The 24,083-nt window shown below is 33.0% G+C and overlaps 1 protein-coding gene across 1 annotated transcript; it reads left to right on the top strand.

The window, feature by feature from the left end:
* Window positions 1–10,664: 10,664 nt before the first annotated feature.
* LOC124361945 (glutathione S-transferase 1-like) lies at window positions 10,665–23,062 on the top strand. Its single transcript, XM_046816027.1, has 6 exons — window positions 10,665–11,051; window positions 18,554–18,697; window positions 19,266–19,324; window positions 20,551–20,692; window positions 21,219–21,383; window positions 22,730–23,062. Exons 2-6 carry the CDS (start codon window positions 18,575–18,577, stop codon window positions 22,880–22,882), a joined length of 642 nt encoding a protein of 213 aa, XP_046671983.1. The 5' UTR covers window positions 10,665–11,051; window positions 18,554–18,574; the 3' UTR covers window positions 22,883–23,062.
* Window positions 23,063–24,083: the final 1,021 nt, after the last annotated feature.

A 24,083-nucleotide genomic window follows, 5' to 3' on the forward strand; every position in this document is an offset into this window, starting at 1 on the left:
AATTTTCTTACAATCATGGCTGACGACACCAACAATTTGAATAACAGTGCTTTTGGTAAAGATGTCAGTGAAAAGAAGCTGGCGTTTAGAGAAAAACAGAAGAAAGCAAGACTAAGTGGGAAGTCTTATATGACACTAAACAAACACACTAGGAAGGAGATAGCAGCGAAACCATTGCCTGCTGTAGAGGTAAGTGTGATAGCTGTACCGGTAGTAATGGGATTAGAAAAAGTATTCCCTTTGCCTAAATTGACACATTGCAATATGTATTATTTACGCCAACTCACCTGCTACAATTTCAATGTCCATAGCACCAACGCTAATGATGCTATAATTTGTATGTTGCACGAGGGGCAGTCAGGTAGAGGAGGGAATCAGGTAGCGTCTTGCATTACTCAGGCTATAAACTCTGGTTTACTCCCAAATCACAAGAAACATTTGGTTGTTTGGAGCGACAACTGTACCGGCCAACTAAAAAAATCGAATGCTTATTTTTCTATACCTATACATGGTAGTTAGAGGTATTTTTGAGTCTGTTCAACACAAATTTCTGCTCTCCGGCCACAGTTTTTCTTTTGCCGATAGAGACTTCGCTATTATCGAAAAAAAGTGTCGGTCAGCTAGAATGCAAGTGATGGAAGATCTACAGAAAGTTATTGAGGAAGCTAGACCCTCAAAGCCTTTCAAAGTTTTGAAAATGGCTGACCACTTTTTTGACTTTGACAAAGCAGCTTCTAGTTGCATTGATACAAAAAAAACTAGGCATCAGTCAGATTTCCGTGATCAAAGTGGATCAAATTGAACCTGTTTTGTATAAAAAAATTTAACGATCTATGTCCATAGGAAAGAAAGGCAAGACAATAACAGATATTGAAAATGTATTGCACAATGATTCCATACTTGGATGAAAACAACAGAAACTTCTATCGTGAGCTGTGGTAGTAAAATGAACTCTTTTTAAGGCATTTACATCCTTTTGCACTGTTAGGTAGTTTGGACTTAGGACCTTCTGCCGAAAGGAATTTATAAACTTTTTATTCAAGTAAATAGCTTTATAAAACTTGGTAATAATTTTAAACATAATGTAAACCATTTATCTCAATAATTACAAAATATAAATACCAATTATTTTTTGAAAATGTAAAGTTTTTTTCATTTCCTGAAAAGTTTTGTTTTTTGGCACTTAGATCCCTTTGCAATTCTGGTCGTCATTTTATAAAACCAAACAAAATACAATAAAATTCAGTACAAAGGAAAAAGACTTTAAACAAGAATATTAGGCTAAGCAAAAATTAATAAATGAAAATGATGCTCTGAACAAGTTCAGACACTTGGTATACCCAACTAAACAAAAGAATAATTTTTATAACAATACAAAATTGAATGGTTTGCTTTATAATAACTCAACAAACTGTCAATTTGGGATTTGAACTCACCAACTATGTTAATGAACATATCTACCTCCTGCTTAAATAAATTTATAAGTCTTAAAGCTTCAATGAATGGAAAATTATAGTGTTGGACTGTTACATCTGGAGACAAAAACTATTGATGGACGCAAGTTGCTTCTAGGAACAAACAACTGGATCCTATTTAAAAGAACGTAACTGTCTATTAAACCATTAATAATTTTGTAAATAAATAAATCAACGTAAGACCAAATTTGTTGCTTCTGGATGTAAGTGTATCATATGAAAAAATTCTTCTAAGAATCGCCGTTGAAAGGTCTCGATCACATAGAAAGTTAAATTATTTGTAATATAAATATAATAATTATTATATTATTATAATACATTATAATCCAGATGTCCGCCAGTACAGCTGGAATGCATGTTATGGATTTCCCATTAAGAATCGTAATGATGTATGCATCACAGTGTCTAAGACCTTCGATTGTATTAGTTACACAAGAGATAACTCGTCCAGTGCTATAAATCGTGGTACGGGAGTGTGGGCGTTTGGACTGCCATCTGTGGAGTGAGAGAGGTAACTATCAAAGGTACGTGGCGCAGCCCTAGCGGCGAACGTCAGAACTAACTGAAATAATCCTCCAGATGGCAGCACATATCGTCCATATGAATTATTTATCGTCTGTGTAACTAATACAATGAAAGCTAACTTGATCTAATAAAGGTTGCACAATGGCACATGTGGCCTTTATATGTCACGGACAGGGAATTGATATTGTTCCTGTGTGGTTTTTATGATCGTAAGTGGCCACTACAGAGATAACACGTCATCAAAGTTGTTTTGTCTTAATAAATTACCAACTTATAACGAGGTAAATTACATTATCTTCTCTTCGTCACTTTGGTGCATAGTTTGGCTATCTTGAGAAATGGTTGTGAACAGTAGAGAATAGACAAATTAAAGTAAATTTTAGTTATATAATCTAATAACTTAACAAAACTTAGGAAGCAAAAGACAGCGGTAATAAAGAATCTAAAACAGCTAAAAAGTAATAGATTAATCCAAATTATTCATATTTCTTGAAATTTGAACTTTATATTACCATTATGATAACATACGAGCATCTGTCAAGGATTGCACTTGAATGAATAAACAATAGTAATTTAATAAATGAAGGCGTTGGATTCCTAATCGTTCCTCATCCCAAAACTTCTAAAACTGAGTTATTCGCATGTGCTCATTTATAAAGATGGCTGAGCTGCACATAAATGTATCCATTTTTAAGTATCGGTATTACGTAACTAGACAAATATTTGTAAATTTTAATTAATATTAGAACATGGTTATAGTTATTTATATAAAAAATAGCCTAAAGCCATAATCTAACTTTTAGCAAAGCTAACTAAAATGTGATTTGCCTTTTTAAATTGAAATATTCAACGGTTAATTATAATAACTTCTTTCACATATTGCGTTAACGTAGTGTAGAAAATCAATTAGTGGACTTTGAATTTAATTACTAACACTTTTAGTATAAATCATACGACACTGGTGTTAAAATCGACATTTTAATTTTATAAAGGTGCCTTCAAAAGCACAAACTTAATAATTGTAGAACTTTGACCAGTGACCGTTTAATGCCGAGATAATTGGGTTAAATCAACATTTAATAATGACGTCAAAATGTGTATAATTCGAATCTGTTTGTTGATGTAAACCTTTAAACTTCAGGAAGGCAACAAAGTCCTGTTGACACAGTCAGGATACAGAGCATACGTCACGGTCAGTTGTACCGGATGCAATATGTCACACCTTCACGCTTCGCACTGCAATCGCTATTGCGAAATATTAACCTTCAACATTGCTATAACTATAACATTGCTTCTAACTGCAACAGCTACTGCAGCCCATGCGCCTTTACACCTCTCTTTGCAGCATCTACTGCAAACCATAAACTTCAGGCTTCACTGATACTGAAAAAATAATCTTCACGTCTCTCACTACAACTGCTATTGCAAACTATGAACTTCATGCTTCTCACTGCAACAGCAACTGCAAATCATAATCTTTAAGCTTTTCACTGTAACTGCTACTTCAAACCATATACTTCATACTTCACTGCAATTTAAAGTCATAAACTTTATGCTTCATTGCTACTGCTATTGCAAACAATACTCTTCAAACTTCTTACTGCAACTGTTGTATATTTAATATAATAAAATATTTGTAAACCCTAGTTAATTAAGGTATCACGTTGGTATCACTGAGATACTAACGGATATGAAAAGGACTGTTAGCAGAGATCCGGATGTCGATGTATCAGTGTGAGATATACAATATGTAGTGTGCTAACTATCCTAATAAATCAGTTATTCTTAAATGTGTGTGTATTCTTAAACTGCAAACCATAAACTTCACGCTTCTCACTGCAACTAATATTGCAGATGCACCGAAAACGCGTTTTAAATTGAGTTTAATGCTTTATTTTACCGGTAATCGTGAACTTAAAATAGTCTACCAAACGTAAATTCTACGATATTTAGTAAATAATTAATTCCTTATCCGATTCATCGAAATAATATTATAACTTATCCGATAACATTTTATTTTTTCCACTTTAAAAGTTATTTAACATATGCCTATAGCCCGTTATATATCATTTTTACGAGACATAACAAGATATACAACAATTAACTTTAAGGTACAGAGTGGAAGTCTCACCACACAATATTTAGCTGAAGAATATAAAAAATTTGTTAAATAGAAACATCTCAATGTTCATACAACTGCGAATATAAAACCTAAATAAATTACTATGCTGACATAATGTCTAGTCTATAATACTAGATAGTAAATAATACTAGGTTACTTTTCCACAATTTGTAGTACTTATTCCACAATTCTTTTTTATGGAATAACAAAGTAAAGTAAGTTAGTACGTTGTTCTAATAATTAAGTAATACAACACTTGTTATATGGATTTCAAATCATGTAGGAATTCATATAATTTTCATTTTAATTTAATTTACACAGAAAATACCCACTCTGTAAAGCAATAATTTGTACAAAGCACAATTGTTTTTTTGTTTTTAAATATGCTATAAATTTAAACATTGCATAAAAAATAGTTAATGTGCTTTTATTAAATTTGTATGCTCATTGTAGCTTTTAGTTAGTTTTCTTCATACACATTTTCATTGTTCTACTACAAATGTACGTGTTAAGGAAAATGCATGAATCAATCTTTGCTGTTGAACGATTTCGAAGTAAACGGAAGCGATGTAAAATGATCTTTGAGTGAATTTAATCGTAGTAGTTCTTATATTTTCTGATAGGCTATTAAAGCAGTGGGTTATTCCAACGTTTATGACATTATACTAAACAATATTCAAGAAAAAAGGCAATAATTGATATTAATAATTAATTGTTAATCATATCTCACCGAAAGTTGATATTTTTTCTAGCATTTGTGAGATGGTAAGTAGCGTTTTTCCGGGTGTAGATCGAGAAAACAGCTGGAGACGTGATGTAGCCGCACTCATCGTAGTTATTCATTCAAACACCAGCTGCGCTAGTTGCTAATGTCAGTAGTAGTAACCTATTTAAAATCAGTTAATTATCATCATTAATTTATCTAACAATAAAACGTAAAAACAAAGTAAGTATTGTTGTCTTTATTCTGTGACAAATATTACTGTGCAACCCTGATAAATCTGTGAGGAATATTTAAATTATATATTGTAACCATCAAATAGTATCTAAGTAAGAATAGCTAATAATTAACTACTTCCGAAAATTTATATATAGTTTAGTTTTATTAGTTTCATGTACACAAATTACGCATATATTACCACTATTGGCTGAGCGTTAGCGAAGCGTATCTCTCGGTGGGCTAGAAGATTTCATATTTATTTGTCTGTCTGTGTGTCAGTCCGCAAGATATCTCTGGAACAAATGGTAGTGAACGTTACTCAATTTGATTTGGCTGAGCGTTAGCGAAGCGTATCACTCGATGGGCTAGAACGATTTCATTTCAATTTGTCTGTCTGTGTGTCTGTCCAAAAGATATCTCTAGAAAAAACTCAATGATAGTGTTTTTTTTTACTTAATATGATTTGGCTGAGCGTTAGCGAAGCCTATCACTCGATGGGCTAGAACGATTTCATTTCTATTTGTCTATCTGTGTGTCTGTCCGCAAGATATCTCGAGAACAAATTCAATGATAGTGCATGCTACTCAATATGATTTGGCTGAGCGTTAGCGAATATTTTTACACTGGTATTGTGGGAAACCATGATGACAAGAGAAATGCCACTTTTAATATGTGACGTAGTAACACGTGTAATCAAATATAATAAGCGACTGATTTAAAATTGTATATACAACCACAGCGAAGCCTGGTACATGACACAGTGTTGCGTACTCATACGTCGCTTTTGTTTACACTGAAGTGGAAAGCATAGCTCATAACTCTTACCAAAAGTGTTTTTTTCCAGTGTGATCGAATCCCTGCACTCGGTGATCGCCTCGCACGGAAGACACGATCTCGTACCGGGAAAGACCACTTTCGACATTAATAATATAGCAATAACAATAACATAGTCTGGTTCTTGCAATTTAGTTTTGTGTTCAACACTATATGTTGACAGAAGTGATTTTATAAAACGATGTGTTAATAGTGTTATGAGTTCCTGTCCAACGCTCACATTACCTACAGTTCTAGGACTGGTAGGGAATAGACGTGAAGGTCAGAGTGGCGTAGGCGCGGCTCTGCCCACATTCCTGAGAGCCTGGCCGCCTCGGTTGGTCGCCGCCTTCCTATCCCTACTTGGCAGAACTCTTGGAGTAGAATCCGGACCGAGCGGATTTCCCTAGTGACTAACAAAGTAGAATAATGTTATTTTTCGTATTTTCCTTGTTGTATTTGGAAGCAAATTTCCGATAAAAAGGTCTTTCAACGAGTCCTTAGAAAATCCGAGAGATGGCCCTTGAAGGATTGGAAAAAAGTTCTTCGTAAGCAGTATTATTGACTAGACTGCTATCGAAATTTCAGCTCGATCCATCGCGTAGTTTCGTTGCTATTGACGATTGAAGTGAACAACTTTTGTTTGTTTAGAATAATGGAGAAAAGTGAGTTTCTAGCGGTGATAAAACATTTTATTTGAAAAGCTTAACGCCGAAAGGAGTTGGATGCAGTTCATGGTACATCTGTTCCTGAGTTTGCAACAGTTTACAGGGTAAACGAATTTAAACGTGACCGTTCATCTACAAATTAATCGGGATGACCAGTGGAAGTGTCTACTCCCGAAATCATTGAACAAATCCGGGAAATTATTTTGAATGATCGATGAATTAACGTGCGTGAAATAGTTGAGGCTACAGGGATATACCAAGGATCGCTTCAATTTTGCATGAAAAATTTCCGCGAGATGGGGGCCGCGTTTGCTAACCGAGAACAATAAGAACAATCGTGTTGTCGACGGTCAAAATGACTGAGTTAAAGTTCGAAACGTTGCAGTATCCACCCAGTGACCTTTTCTTGTTTCTGAATTTTTAAAAAATGGCTTGGTGGACGACGCTTCGCTTTAAACGAGGAGATTATTGAGCAAACAGATACTTATTTTGAAGATCTTCCGAAATCTTATTTTAAGGAAGGTGTAAATAAATTTAAAAAATATTAGAAACGTTTATAGAGCTGAAAGGAGATTATGTTGAAAAATAAAAAAATGCCGAAAAAATTAGTTTTTCCATCTATGTCTAATGACATTGAACGACCCTAGTACCTACCTATGAGTCATGAACTATACAGTATAAGAGTTGTACTTGTGGGCTAATTTTAGATCATTGAGCCATAAAACTCTTTTACAAATCGATTCAATTAGTTAATGGTGATAGTTAATTCAAATTATAATATAAAGTCCAAATTAGATGTTGCTTTATAGTACTTTACTTACTTCGTAGTAGAACATTTTATTCTGAACAAAATAGTGTAAATAAAGTTCACAGAAAGGGAATAGATGTTTGATTAAATTAATTTTTAATTCACCGTTATTGGTGAAGTAACAAAGTTATTGTTGCCCAAACATAAAAATGTGTTTTTTCACTGGTTTTGTTTTTCATTTTACACTGATTTCCCAAAAAACTGATTAACTTACAGTTATGGGACATGTTTTATTCAATTTATCAGGTCAAAACCAAAAGAGACGATTTAATTACCAGAATTTCAGGAATACCTCGTTTTCCGTGGAGAGTTGAAATCCGGACGAAATATTTCGCTAGCCGTAACTCGCTAACGAAGCATTTCCGAACCCATGTTTATATAAACATGTTTTTTTTTTATTTTTACATATAGAATGAGCTCCCACAGTTTCTGCATATCTTCGCGAATCGCTCTGTATAAATCTGAAAAAACATGCCAGGCCAGGAAGAACGAAGAATGGATCAATATTTGTGACAAATATCTTCCCTTATTTACTTTTGATATATTATTAAAAAATGTATATTTTAAAAAGCGAAGGCAGACAAAGAAGTTCTAAAACGGCCGATCCGGCCTTCAACCAATGTATCATACTCGTAATCTACGTGGTGACGGCCTTGACATAGAGTAATAACTGCTTTGTTGCCGTCTGCACATAATCGATATTCGTATGTATATATCACTTTGTGCTGTTGATTCGATCATTGATCTAAATAATCGATAGTTATAAATGGCTGTATGGATAACATGACATGCAAGTTACCTCATGTATATAAATATTTGTATTTCATAAGTTTTTGTTCAATTTTGTACAAGCCTACTTTGTCTTTTCACTCTGCTACATGCCCAAAAAATACCAATTTCAAAATTAGTTGTATAGCTTAACGTTTGCATAAATGTGTTTAATATAATTTAATATAATAAATGATTTCAGATCCATCTATAACTTGTGCTTTTCTAAAGAATACCTGGGTTATCGTTTATCCTAGATATGGAAAAAAATAAAATTGTTATCCTAACAATTATTTCTTGACAGTTATAAATTACGTAGTCAATTTTCACCAAAAACAATCCTTGATTGATTATGAGATTTTAATTTGAATTGAATTTATTCCAACAGCAATATGTACAGTTAATAATCAAGATACAAACTGTAGAAAGACTGACCACTTTTACAAGTAGCTTGGCCAGTGCGAGTACTTAAATTACAAGTATCTTATCTGCTTCTAGATAAGAGTTCAATTGATTCAGCCGGGCTGCTCTCTGTAGCGTCCAAATCACTACTGCTGATCCAAAACGATACCAACTTAAACTTAAACTTAGAACTAAAACTAAAACTGAACTGAACTCTTTTGTTCTAGGTCATAAGATTATATTCTAAATCTAAATAATTATAAAGCCGCATGTGTCGTTATGTATAAATCTGTATAATACCAAAGTGTATATCTGAACTTAACACTAAAGCTAGAGCGTAAATGATCGAAATAGGTCATTTGTAATGAATATAAAATATATTATATTATATGAAATGAGAAAATAAATTGAATCAAATTATAATTATATTAATTAACAATAATTATTCATTGTTATTTCAAATACTCCGATTGTGTGACAAGCAATAATAACTTAATTTTGGCATAACAAATATAACGTGATGTGCGCTTAGTTATATAACAAATTACATGTAGCCTCTGTTATAGAATTGTTCCTAATAGTTAGGGGATTATCAATGGTGATATCATACGTAACCGTGGTTACGGACTCTGACTGATTAAGGTGTTCAGTTTGTGTTGGTAATTTGGTAGCGGTTACCATTGGTAACGAGACCAAACACTTTCATAATAATCCATAGCACAAACCTTTCACTCGTAACCTCTACATACCATATTTTACAGTATCAGACTTTACAGAGTTAATTTCTTTAGATAGTAAAACAACTTATGACCGGTACAAAGAATATTATTGTTTTAGAATAATATAAATATTCACTGCAGTTTAAACAAATTATAGGTAAATACTGCTAGTAAAACATTGATAAGTATTTTATTATGATTGGGAAAACACCATTTCAGCACTTCATTACTTCTCTCTGCTCATATCTCGGAACTCATAATGGACTTTATAGGTCATTTTTATGAAGACGGCAATGTTTCAAAGCATTGTGTCTTAGTGTCGCCTTAAAGGGGTGAAAATTCCTCACCTTTTCTCCCTGCCCTACATCACTGAATAAAGCACAGAATTTCTAACTACAGCATTTAAGTAATGGCCCAATCTAATCTCGCTGTTGGTTTTGCATCTTCTGAGCATTTTGGGAAGAAGTTCCCAATTTCCATCTTCTTTTCAGGTCGCCAGAAAATCAGACAAAAAACTCGTGGTCCTAACAGAAGGTTGTTTTAAACTTGGTAATATTAGTATCATATTTATAATAACTTAATCTAAACCTACTTATTTAGCCTAATAATAAACAATACATAGGGACAGAATAGATTCCATATCTCGGCGACATAGCTTCCTTTAGGGAGGCAGAAAACAAGAACTGATCGTCATAATGGCATGCAATTTTCACAGTAAGTCAAATAAAATCTTTCTTTTATAATAACGTAGCATTTTTAGGTCACCGGTAAGAAAACTTAAAAAAGGTTGACTTCTTATAATACCAAAGTACCTTTTAATGTTATTTTTGTAACATTTTACACTTTAGTTATTTGTATATTGTATTTAAGTTATCATTAATAATTTTTTTAAACAGAGTTTGTGTTTTCTTTTATCTTACAGTCACCATATCGATCTATTAATTTGAACAACTTCACTTTGAAAAGTATAAATTTCCCGGAATTTATTAATTTATAATTTTATTTCAAAGTATATTTCAGTTTTTAAGTTTGATTTAACCATATAATTAATGGTTTTATTTATTAATTTACAGTTTTTGAGCTATCTCGGTAATTAATCATAAATTTCCGGGAATTTATAAATTTTGGTAATTTATCCGGAAATATTCCTCAATTTTAAATTTCCCAGAATTTCACGTCACTGCCCAAGACATTTAATGGCATTTTATATTAAACATTACTGCCTTTATTGATAGATTACATTAAACTTACTCTTCTGTAAAATGAATACCCAAAAAAGAAGAGCGAGGTATCGGGTACGTTTTAAATCAGCTGTTTCGCACAACAAACAATCGATGCGCGCCAAGCATTACGTGTGCGTGACGTCTGCTTGACCTTGGGGGAAATTATAATCCCAGTGGCCGGTCCCAAGTCGTTTATGACTCACTCCCCCCTCCACCGGCTACAAAAGAGGAGTTCATTTTAACTTGTGGGGTCACATTACGAATTTCAGTCCTTCCTCGTTCCTCTCTATAAGAGCAGCTACCGAGATAAGTCTTTACTTCAACTTATTAAATAAGCATCTTGATTGTTTGTGCTATCGGGTCAGTGAACTTCGTGTAACATGTCTTGCAATCGGTGTCAAGATAAGAGCGTCCCCACGCTGGTGCGGGTCACTTGCTGGGGATGTCGGGAGGGTTATACTGTCCACGAAAAATGTTTTCATATGGAAGAACCGGAAAAGCGTCTCTATGTCGAGAAGAAAATCTGGTGGTGCCCTCCCTGTCTGAAGGCAAGGACGGCGAGAGGATATAAGTTAGAGGATCCTCCAGGTAAGTGACTTTTCCTTACACGTTTTTACTTGAGTGACCGTACATTTCCGATTTATTTATTCGTTGAAACTTAGGCTTAGCTAATATTTACGTCAAAAGCATCACCATAATAATGTAGACAGGAATTGCGTCAAATCAACTGATATGTTTATCAATAAACCCCAACTTTGAGCTAAATACAATAAATAAGTTTCTGTTAACGTAGAGGTTATAAATTTGTAAACAATTAAGAGTAAGGCTTAGGATCGTAAAAGGTTTCTCAAAACGAAACAAAATAATATTCATTAATAACATCATATACCATAAAATCATACCTGCCTGAAAAATTTAATAACCCACGGACTTAGTTCACTCTAACATGATAATAATTTTAAAATACAGTTATATCGCACAAACCGTAGATACATCGATACAAAATATTCTTTTTTATTCAATTGTGTTAACTTTAAATTTCTGCGATCGCTGCCTTCATGATTCCGGCAACCTTAGTGCAAGTGTTTGGTAATTTATAAAAACATAAATTACATTCAAGTTTTCAAGAAAACTTAGTAATTCGTTGTAAGCTACAATAATTTCAGTACACAGTACTATTACAATACGTTTGATTTAAATGCAGTGTTATTAAACTACCTAGTAATTAACACCCCAACAATATTTAATGTCAATAATTATTTCGAAATGTAGTCTACATTCATTTAGTTATTTATTATTCTAGATAAGTACGGTAAATGTGTATAGTTGTTGCGTAATAAAATCAGGATCACAGTTCATACCAGTCTGTGTACATTGTATTACAGCGCTGAATTGGTTTGGTAATCCTGTGTTGTTTGTCGAGGAGAATATAAAAAGTACGGTACCGCCAATCACAGAGGACTTTCTCTGTGCTTTAATGTAACAGACTGATAACATGCATAACCAATGATATCTGTCACTACTGAACACTTTACCTTCGGCGGTTGTCGTTTATAATTTTACTACAGTTCGTTTACGGTAGTGCAATCGTGGTAACCGCCCAAGATGTGGGGACCATTTCCCATGATTATTTTTTTTTATTTAAGAATTTTTAAAATCAGACAATTTTTATGAAAGGGTAGGGGTAATGGTAACCCTTCCCCAAGGGAAACTTTGGGGATTATTGAACACGGACATTTGATAACCACTGCCACACTTTCATTTCAAATGACTAACACAGTAATTTGTTGCCCACAACTGTCCACCCGAACGTTTGGAGGTTAAGAAAGTTTTATTTTCCAGAAAATAGACGTTGAAACACGTTTTTTTAAAAAGATTTTCGTGTAATTCGGACAAGTTTTATAAAAAAGGGTTATGGTGCATCCCCTCCCCTCCCTAAAAAAGAAGGATCCAAAAAATTGGATCATGGGAAATCACAACAGTGCTCGGTTGGGTTAATTATATCTTAGTTTTAAAGTTTTTTAGTCGCGGCAATTTATGGGTACATCTTAACTACAGACGAGCACAATATTAAAAAATTCTAGTCATTCCACTCGAAATCGTGGACGTTTAATGTAAAATTGGGGGTAGTTTGTAATGCGGCTGGAGATCCTCACAGCATGTATACGAAAGATAACATGTTTAATTCATTAAATATGTAATTCCGTTAAGTAATGTTTTAAATGTGTAATTAAAAAAAATTTCATTTTATGCACATTGTTACTTCTATTAATGATGTTTTCATAAACATTCCATTTAGGTTACTGAAATCACAACTCATATACATACTGTAAAAAATCACATTCTAATATTCAACAGTTTTCCCTGAACCTGATAACAAAGTTCTCCACAATTTATACTTTAAATGCATAAAAAGTCTCGTAACAGTTAACCAAATTTTTTTAATATTTTTTTTTGTTTTCATAAAGGAATGTGACTTTTAAAATTTAGCTGACCAAAACTGACTGTGCTATCTGAAATATGCTTGCATACTGGATGTTCGCTTTGGTTAAAACAAGTTATATCTCGATTAAGAAGTTAACGAACACATTTTAAGTTTCTCAATAATCATAATTGTTTTAGTTTGACACGTTTAAAACCGACCGTTAATCTTGTAAATAAAAGTTATATCAGTGTCAAGCACTCGTAGATAAAGACCGACTAATAGGATAAATTGATAACGTCACTCTCGTTATCTCATTGGTTTTATCTCTAGAGATAGCGCACCTGCAGGTGTACACAAGTCGGAACTAGAGTTTGTTGTGTTCAGAATTGTCAGGTGCACTTATTACGAGTGTTGTCTAGCGATTTCATAATAGTCGTTACTCGTTACTATCATGGTCGTATATAAAGGGGGCTCAAGCAGCCAGAAAGTTTGATAGACAATATTAAAATTTCACTCAGTAGTTTGTTTTAAGCTAGAACACTTTCATGAGTTCTTAAAGCTCAACAAGCCCCCCCTCCCCCCGAAATAGTTTTCCATATACGCCACTGGTTTTACACATTAATGTTATTTATCACCACAATATTTTGTTTTTCGAGTGATTTTATACATATCTACTCAAAAACACCATGTGTTTACAACGATTTTAATCGTACTTCAACAAGCCCATAAAGTTTACGGCATTCATATGCGTCAAATTTAATTCCTTTACAATAATAAAATAAACAGCTTTATAAAATTTCTAACATTTGTTAAGTTTGTACAAACGGCAATAGCCTAACTTAATTTAACATTGAATCCGTCTTGACAAGTACTTTTTATGGTTCAATGTTTATTGAACTTAAATTAGGCTATTGACATTTATACAAATGTAATGCATGTATATCATATTCTTTCGGTAGGTATTTGGTATTCCGATCGTATGTTGGTTAGATTAATTAACGCATATGTGACATATACGGCCAAGTACAATGTAATTGAATCGTGTGTGGGTATATATATATTCCGAAAGCTTCCAAACACCGAAAATTCTAAGAACCCGGAAGCTTCCAGACAGCGAACATTCTTAGAATCCGGAAACTTGCAGACACCGAAATTCATAGAATCCGGAAGCTTCCAGACATCGAAAATTCGAAGGACCCGAAAGCTTCCAGACACCGAACATTCTTAGAATCCGGAAACTTGCAGACACCGAAATTCATAGAATCCGGAAGCTTCCAGGCATCGAAAATTCAGAATACGGAAAGTTCCAGATCCCACAGACCAATTGAAAGCTTCTAAAGTGGCGAAACTTCCGGTATGGACATTCTTGTAGAATGCATACTCGATTATCGCCTCCTAGGCTATACCGCATAGCATGGATGGAGCCTGCACAGGCTAGACCTCTGTGGTAAAATCATGGTCATAAGTTCTGCTTCATCGATTGTTGCGGTTTGTCACGAGCCTGGCCTTTACAGGAGATTACGTACGGTACTGTCTCTTTACACCTGATCATTTGTTAAAGTGCAGTGTCATAATGTATGAAGGCTTTGATGAGGGTGAGACCGATCAGTACTGGCACACTATTGGTCGACCCCGCCCCCTCTTCACCCCTATGGCGATGTAGAAAGGGCGCTGTGATCGTTCCATAAACATTGTTACCGCTCCGTTACCGTGGTACCTGGAGTAGTTCAGGGTTAGGAACGACTCCTCCTTTACACTCAGACACAGAACCTAGCCGACTAACATTGTGAGTAGAAGCAATACTGCTTATAACTTGGTGAATTTTTCTGTTCATGGTTTTTATAAGAAATGTAAATTTCTCATTTTACATAGCACCCCCATTTTACATAAAAATGTACTTTCAGAAATAATATACATCATATGATTTGACAATGATTCAATGTTAATGATATATGGGGTTCACCGTATTGTTAGGCAAGGAATACGTCAGTGCTCCTATACAGTCTGTTTGCTTCTCATTTACCTTATTTTTAAAGCTGATTGGGGTGAATTGTAACAAAACTTAAAGATTTATATTCGTAATAATTTAGAGATGATTAATGATGAAAGGCAATAAATTCTGATTTTTCTGATTTTGAAAATTTTAAACATTTAAAATTTAATAATGACTATCTAACAGTAGTCTGAGTTTAAATTATATACATACTACACACCTGGTAAAAGATCTATATAAATAAGTATTAATAAGTTTGATAACTGTAAGTACGAACAATTTTAAACTAATCAGTTGATTTTATTCAATCCTTAGAGAAAACACAAAATTAGTGACCAACCAGAGAAATCCGACTGCAGTCTTCTCCCCCTCCTCCATTCACGTTCTGATGTACTGACGTCGCAAATTACATTACATTACATTCACAATTACATTACACAAATTACATTCGTCTGTCATTCAGCACAGTCAGTATTGTTTCAGTGTGATTGACACCGGTTAGTGTGGAGCTACAGCATTATCTTGTGCTGACGTCTTTCACTGTTTAAAGATTATTTTAAATCTGAGGACGTGATTGAGATTGTTAAGACATAAAATATGACAAAGGTACAAAATGTCGAAACCGTGTGGTACCAAGAATCCTAGAAATATACATAGTCATGGTTAAAAATGAGGTAGAACTCCCTATGATTTAGGCGGACTAGCACTCCGGTTGTCTGCGGGGAATGGGTGAGGGCGATGACCGCGGGCTGTGGTGGCCGTGAGGCGAGCGCCAAGAGAAAGGGAACCCTGAAGGTCCCAGGAAGAGAGGCGTGTGAAGGCCATTCTGGGGTTGCAAAATGCCTGCGAGTTTCTGTATTGTGCTGAGAGACTTGTGCAAGTAACGCGGATGGATGAAGCCACTGGGCTCAAACCTTGCATGATTGTTTATTTGCGAAAATCAACAACGAAGTTATTTTGTTCGTTGTAGTTCTGACAAAAAACGTTCGTACTAAGTCAATTACGCATATGTTTACTTTTAAAACGAAACTTAATTCTTACAATCTCATATAATATTCGCTACTCGCTTCCAACGTTCATTAAGTATTCGTTCAAAATACTCCATAATTTACAACAAAACATGCTTAGCTTATACTGTATTTGTGTAAAATATGTTGTTCGATCGACCACTATTATCCATTCTAGTATGTTACAGGAAAATTAAATCAGTTACATAAATGTACACACACGATTAAAAAAAGTTAAGGATTGATCAAATTATTAAACGTAATATTGCCATCGAAATGCATATTTCAGACAAGTTCTGTATTCACTTGTTTATAGAAAAATTTAACTTGATGGTTAGGTGTTTTTTTTTATACATGAACCCAGAACTACGAGTATTTTCTCGGTTCAACTCCTCAGAGGAAATGTCCATGATGAATAGAAAAATTTTAATGGACAGCATTTTAAACATTGAGGGAGAAGAAAAAAATTAAACTTTTATTCCACTGAAGAGTTAATGACTTTATATAATTAGATAGGCTATATTGAACAAACAAACGTTTAGAATAATTTTGAAGTGGTTTTTAATAATATTTAACTATTTTAATTACGTTTTCACGGTATGAATAGGAAATTTTAGTTCTAAGTCATGAAACCGACAGCGTAAGCTTAAAAACAGATACTTAATTTATTGAAGCCCTTTAAACGATTTATAATTATTAAATATACTTTTATACGTAATATGTTCCACCTGTCTCCCTGGGTCACTCTGTGAGGTTACTTTTAAAATGTTAATGATTTCATAAAATAAACCTAAAACCTTTATTAAACCGTATCATTATTTTTATTCGATAACCTTAACTGAACGAATCTTTTCGTTTTAAAAGAGAGCATGGTAATTCACTATGAATAAATTAATCTTAATTTCAAGAAAACGAATAACTTATAGGCTATCTACCACATCTACATGTTCATAAGATTACTAGTTCATAAAATAATTTTCATGCGAATAGTACTGTTTTAATCGTTGTAAAACGATTCCTAATGATATATGTTCAAATTTAGTTCATTATAAAATCGTAAGGTAGTCTTCCTATAAACATGATCCTAATCATTACAGCTTAGATGTTTATTTCCTAAGTAAAAGTAAGAGAGGCAATTGTAAAGTCTTTTCCAGGATCTGAAACATATTAAACACTGTTTAATTTTATCCCAATAGCATATGTATTAGAAGATATTTACGAGTAAAACGCCATATAATTTACATTTATACATATGTATTCAACTTTATACTCGGAATTTCAGTTGTTCGGTTGTACAAAACAGAAATCATGCAGAGCAAGTCCCATCAAGCCAGAGGAAAATCTCAGGAAAAGGATAGACAACATGAGAAAGTAAACAAAACCCACGATAAGAATTCAAAAGATAAGCGTGAGTCTTGCAACCGATATGATAAAGCACAGATAAGACTTAATGTTGAACACACCAGAAAAAGTTGTGCTTTGTATAGCTTTGGGCACAGTACAACTATTTGTGCATTGCATCGTAACACCTTATTTTTCTGTTCGTTAAAAAGAAAAGTTTGTGTTTTTTCAGTTCTTAAAATAAGCGTTGAGCACTATTATAGCACATTTATATTTTTCTATATTATAGTGATTGTGTCATGAATTATGAATATATAATAGAACTCAACTAGGTTGAAGTTGTGAAAATTGCTTTTAGATTTTTTTACGTCACATTATGAAGAGTGTGGGTTTGCTGTACTCTTCCTTAATGGTAGAAATTGTTATCCATTTCTCTAAATTGCACGTATAAATTAATAATTTATTTTATATATAGTGGAAAAAAGTAACTTATTCCTTCTGTACTGTTTAATTAATACTGAAATTATTTTTAAAGCTCAGGGATTGTCAATTAGACGTCACTACGTTTTTTTGAGTGTTGTTCAATTTATTGTTCCAAATTGGGGGTAAGGAGCAGTTTCAAATTTTCAATAGATACTGGGGTTCAAGGTACTATTGAAAACCGTTACTACCGCCAAACTCTTCTACTACTTTATGGAAAGAGGCAAACCTTTAAAATTCAAGTCAAGTTGCCTAGTCTTTTTGATTCCTCACAAGTCTTTTTTCATCTTTCCAAATCTTTTTCATACCTCACAAGTCTTTTGATATCTCCCAAGTCTTTGTATTCCTCACAAGTCTTTTGATACCTCACAAGTCTTTGTATTCCTCACAAGTCTTTTGATACCTCACAAGTATTTTCATACCTCACAAGTCTTTTGTATTCGTCACAAGTCTTTTTGATACCTCACAAGTCTTTGTATTCCTCACAAGTCTTTCCATACCTCACAAGTCTTTGTATTCGTCACAAGTTTTTTGATACCTCACAAGTCTTTGTATTCCTCACAAGTTTTTTGATACCTCACAAGTCTTTGTATTCCTCACAAGTCTTTTGATACCTCACAAGTCTTTTGATACCTCCCAAGTCTTTGTATTCCTCACAAGTCTTTTGATACCTCCCGTTTTTTTTTCTCGTATGAATTAGTGGTGGATGTTTTCTGTTGATTTATGATCGGTTGGGAGGCAATTTGCCAGGGCAATTGGAAATTATGGACACCCCTACTGTGTATTATGTTTTGCCTACTGAAATAAAGAGTTATCTTAAGCCTTTGTTTATTTCATGTTACAGAGGCGGGCGTGGTTCTCTACTATGCCAGTGGCAGTTCCCCATGCCGTGCTGTCCTTCATGTTGATAAAGGCCCTTGGAATCAAGTTAAACCTCGTTGAGCTGAACCTCATGAATAAGGAACATCTCAAGCCAGAATTCCTCAAGGTTGGTAGATTTTTTCGCTTGTTAAAATGGTGATCTAAAAACCGGAATGAAGTTGCAACTGTTTGCAAAAGCCATCTTTGAAATTTAAAATTATAATTCATCCAAATTAAAGGCTTATTAATAACATATTACTTTTATACAAAAATTGTCAGTTCTATATACTTATGTATGACATATCTGTTAACAGGATTTCGGACATTTGCCATCGTTATATGTTACAAAAGGTATAACACAACATTTCGAGGATAGGAATCTATTCTCTTTGTCAATTGGGGGAGGTATTATTACCACCTGACGAAGAGGATAGATTCCAATCCTCGAAACGTAGTGATATACCTTTTGTAACAATATAACGATGGCAAATTGTTCGGAACCCTGTTATCCTGTCAAACTTTCCATCTTCAAATATTAAACTTTAAAACAAAGAATATCTGTTAAATTTATGTAGTGGTATTGTGCAATAAAAGTTTCAAACAGTAAACAGGTAAGTTACCTATATTACTAACATTTAAATGTGATAATAACTTTATTTATTTATTTATTTATTTATTTTTTTTTTTTTTTTCAGATAAACCCACAGCACAATGTACCGACTTTGGATGATAATGGCTTCGCTATCAACGAAAGGTAAACCAATTCAGAAGATAAAAATAGTTTTTAAGCCTGTCTGAAGTATACAACCAGTAGCCTACCTGCTAATCTGATTTAGTGATATGCCGAAAGTTTTCATTTACTGCAAAGGTTCCCAGTATGCAGTGGGGTCCCGCTTATCCGTTATAAACGAGTGAACCTAAACTCAAATAAGCAAAAAATTGTCGTATGATAAAGACATTAAGTAAATTACGGTTGAAACCCAAATAAATTCGTAACTTTAAACACAATCCTTTCACAATATCTTTGTAAATTAGTAACTTAAGCATAACTTGTAATGCAAAAAACTAGCAATTTAATAATTTACTACAAATTTTATTGTATGCTACAAATCTGTTGAAGTTCTTAATTTTAATTTCGATTGAAAAACTATAAAATAAGACTTAGCGTTGGGTATTAGTATTTTAAACTGGAGAGTTGCGGTATTGCCTGTAGCATTTACAACTAGACTATTGGTCTACATTTTCTTATCAACCTTTTGTATGAAACATCGAATAACAATGTGATAAATTAAGTTCGGATAAGCAAGACTCTACTGTATAAAAATTACCAATACATTGATTTTAGAAGACCATTATATCTGAGCTGATTGAAAAATTATTAATTTTGTCTAAAATGTTAAATTATATTAGAAGATACAAAGAATATACAAACATTCAAACTCTATATAAACCTCAATGATTGTGTGAACCTCAAATCAGAACTATGGGTTGTTGTTTTTTTTTTAATTCTTCAGAAGTTTGTCTAAGTATTTTGTAAATTACATTAGTTGATAAATTTATAAACATATTTTGTACAAAGTTATCTTAAATAAACAATTTTAATGATATTTTTAAAACCCAATTCTAAATTTTACACTGTTGGAATATTTATTTTGTACAGTATTCTTTTCACTCAAATTGATTCTTCCATGCATTATGGTTAGGTGCAATCTCTATGGTACACAAAGATCTCAGACTAAATATAAATAATCGTATGTTGGAATTATTTAGGTGCAATTATTTAGGTTGGATTGTTAGGTGCAATCTCTATGGTACACAAAGATCTCAGACTAAATATAAATAATCGTATGTTGGAATTATTTAGGTGCAATTATTTAGGTTGGATTGTTAGGTGCAATCTCTATGGTACACAAAGATCTCAGACTAAATATAAATAATCGTATGTTGGAATTTGTAGTTATTGGAATTTCTCTGTAACAGTCGAGCCATTCTCACCTACTTGGCAGAGAAGTTTGGCAAGGATGATTCTCTCTACCCCAAGGATGTCAAGAAGCGGGCCTTGGTTAACCAGAGGCTGTACTTCGACATTGGCACTCTCTATCAGAGATTTGCAGACTTGTATGTAAGTAAAGTCATTTTTATTTACTTCTTCTATAGTTAAATTATGCTATAGACTTACGCGTGTCACAACGCTATAGTATGATTTGTTTATTTTAACCTAGTTTGTAAGCTAGGTTATTTTAACCTAGTTTGTAGCTAGTTGTTTTAGCCTAGTTTGTAGGCTAGTTATTCACTTGAAGAAGAGATCAGATTGCAGATCTCGAAACGTAGTCTAACTGAATTTTGTATCACTGAACGATGTTAAATGTCCGCAAAAATAAAAGTTTCCTTCACAATCCTTGCATCGTCAAAAACAAACTTCAAATAAAGAACATATTGTTATTGTTTTTTTTATCAAAATATGATTTAAATAAATTAAGTGGCATAGTCTATTAATGGTTGTGTCCGATAAAGATAGGGTGTGTTGACACCCCAGTGGTATTTGCAGTTCCAGATGTACTGTACAATGAAACGAAGTGTACCTTAGATAGTGAAGTGTTGCAATTTAAATTTTGTTTTTAATTCTACTGACCAAAAAATATGTTCAGTACCCCATAATGTTCTTCGGCGCATCCTTCAATGAGGAGAACAAAAAGAAGTTGGACGATGCATTCGGCTTCCTGGACAAGTTCCTGGAGGATAGCACTTGGGTGGCGGGAGACGCGTACACTGTGGCTGACTACGCTATCGCTGCTTCTGTCTCCACTGCTGACGTATGTACCTTCATGAGTTCGATTTTAAGGAACTTAAGTACTAAAATGTGTATAGTTAAGTTGAGAAGCTCTACATGTGTCCTAAACACATTTTTTTCTAATATAGATTGCTCTTATAAACCAGTCATAAACAAATGTAAATTTACTTATAAAAACTAAGACACAAAGCATGGCAGATTTAGTATATGAAAAGCACCATGTATATGAAAGGTCATAAAAATCATAAAAATATTTATCTATATATAATATTCCATTATAAAAAATATAACAGCTTTTAAAATAAATATAACATATAGAGATATATTAAAATATTTAAATACATTTTTTCAGAGAAGTTATCTTAAAGAACTGTGACTCTTGAGTTATCAAAAAAAAAAAAAAAAAAACAAAAACAAACTAATCACCTCAATAGCATTTCCATATTTTTATTCGACTGTTTATACTTTGCTATGGATTGCAAAAATCAAAATTATCCTTGTACTATAGTAAATTTCGATTTATCTTTAACAAACCTATTGTATTTGTTATTTGTGTTTTATTTAATCAAACTTTAATAGATCCAATACCATTTCAGTAAGAATCGGAAAGTAAGACCTTTATTTCAAGGTTATATTGAAAATTATACAAGAATATTTAAGTAGAACACAACAGTGTACGTTTCTTTTAATTTTTTTTTTTTTCAAATTTAAACAGAGTACATTATACAAGCTTGAACGCATGATACGGTAATTTGTTTTCAATGTTGTACTTTTGTGTTCTAATTATTCAAAAGATGTGACGCTTTCATCTAAGGTCCAAAATTTAAAAAATTTTAATTTTAAAACTTTTGTCTGATTTACAAATCGTAGGCTATGACTCTTTAGTTTTCAAAAAACATTAACGAACTACCTTGTTTTTTCCTGTGGCTACTCTTTGCTGTGAATCGAAAAAATCGAAATAATACTTAGTAAAAGTAGATTTATCTCAAACCAATTATTTTTAGAATGAAATATTCAAACTTTAATAGATTCGATATTCAAACACTTTTCAGTAAGAATCGGAAATTTAAGACTATTATTCCAAGATTATTTTTAAGAGTTCCGCCAAACGTTCAGATCCTGAAGTCCGCACCTCCATCGAACTGTGCAACATTATCCTAACTCTGCAAAATAAAATGCAAGAATATTTAAGTAGACCACAACAGTATACATTTGTTTTAATTTTTTCCAAAATTTTAACAAAGCACGGTAATTTGATTTCAACTGTTGTACTTTTGTGTTGTAATTATTCAAAATATGTGACATTTTCATCTAAGGTCCCAAATTTTAAAAATGTTGTAAATTTTAAAAGTTGTGTCTGATTTACAGATTGTAGGCTATGAGGTCGACAAGTTCAAGAACGTTGCAAAATGGTTCGCCAAATGTCAGTCGAATCTGCCAGGTTATGCTGAAGGAAACAAGGCCGGACTTCAAGTTTTCAAAGGCATGTATGAGGCATTGACCAAGAACAAGAAGGCATAAGTGTACGCGCACCAAAGAGAGTTTCTGACTGATTAATAATATTTTTTTTAGAGTTACTCTAACACAAACCTACATCTATAGGTACACATTTTCGTCATTATTAGGTTACATCACTTTTGTTATTTACTATCCTCAAGTAAAATATGTCAACAATGTTATCAATTAAAAATGTTAAACATTGCTCTGTTTTTATTTAAATTAAATTTACCTAAAAGTAACATTATCCTAACAATTGAGTTCCAACTTTCAACCCCAAGAATATTTTCAAACGTAGTAATATTTCACAGTTTGGAGTTTTATAATTACTACGTATCCGACAGTGTTTTTGAAAACTTAGAGGAAGAAAAGGAGTCCATCCAAGAAATGTCTATCCAATCGGTGATGGTAAGAATGAACAAGGTGGCAACTCTCTTAATCTAGAAGTGGAGAGCGAATTTGAATTTTACAAGCATTACTACAATTTGGAATTTCCTAGTTACGTTAAGTTGTTTTGAATGTTTTAATAGTTAATTTGTTAACTGATCCATTCGTTTAAATTCTTATAAAGACAAAAATACTAACATTGTGTTATCAAATATCACTGTACAAAATTAAGTACTTATCACAATTTATCAAACAAAGTCTGCTAAGGAACTAAGAGACAATGAATTTTTGGTTAGTCTTTTTACATCTTGAACTTCAAAGAAATTAATCTAAATTAATCACTGATAACAATAGAAGTTTAATGGTGTAAAGCTTTAGCCAAATTGAACACCGTGAAGTTATTTATGAGGAAAACATATAAGACTTTGTAATTTTGAAGCGTTTTGTTTGTGAAAATGAAAGATCATACCTGAAATTAAATAAATATTGAAGTTGTTTTACTCCCAAGAAATCAAAAAGTATTTGTAGGAAACTGAAGAAGACACAAACGTTAAAAATCTGTAACAGTTTAAATATTACTGAACTAAACATGTGAAGTCACTATAATTCAACCACAATTTACAAGATACAGAGGTCATCAACTTGATCTTCGAGATCTACAAGAACGTCAAGATTTTCGAGAACATCTAGAGCGTCAGGAATCAACCCAACTTGTCCAACATGACCATGATGATGACAAATCACATAATAGTATTAGATATATAGAGAGCAACGATTTTAAAAACCGAAAAACTTAGTTTTCTTTCATTATATCGGGAATTCCCCCTAAGAACGAAAT

Source organism: Homalodisca vitripennis, chromosome 5 (genome assembly GCF_021130785.1).
Source record: "Homalodisca vitripennis isolate AUS2020 chromosome 5, UT_GWSS_2.1, whole genome shotgun sequence".
Lineage (NCBI taxonomy): Eukaryota > Metazoa > Arthropoda > Insecta > Hemiptera > Cicadellidae > Homalodisca > Homalodisca vitripennis.

Excerpts from the sequence above, each read along its gene's own strand:
- LOC124361945 (XM_046816027.1), top strand. The coding sequence starts at position 18,575 with ATGCCAGTGGCAGTTCCCCATGCCGTGCTGTCCTTCATGTTGATAAAG. Across the intron at positions 19,325-20,550 it reads GGCTTCGCTATCAACGAAAG|TCGAGCCATTCTCACCTACT; the intron begins GTAAACCAATTC and ends TCTCTGTAACAG. Across the intron at positions 20,693-21,218 it reads AGAGATTTGCAGACTTGTAT|TACCCCATAATGTTCTTCGG; the intron begins GTAAGTAAAGTC and ends AAATATGTTCAG.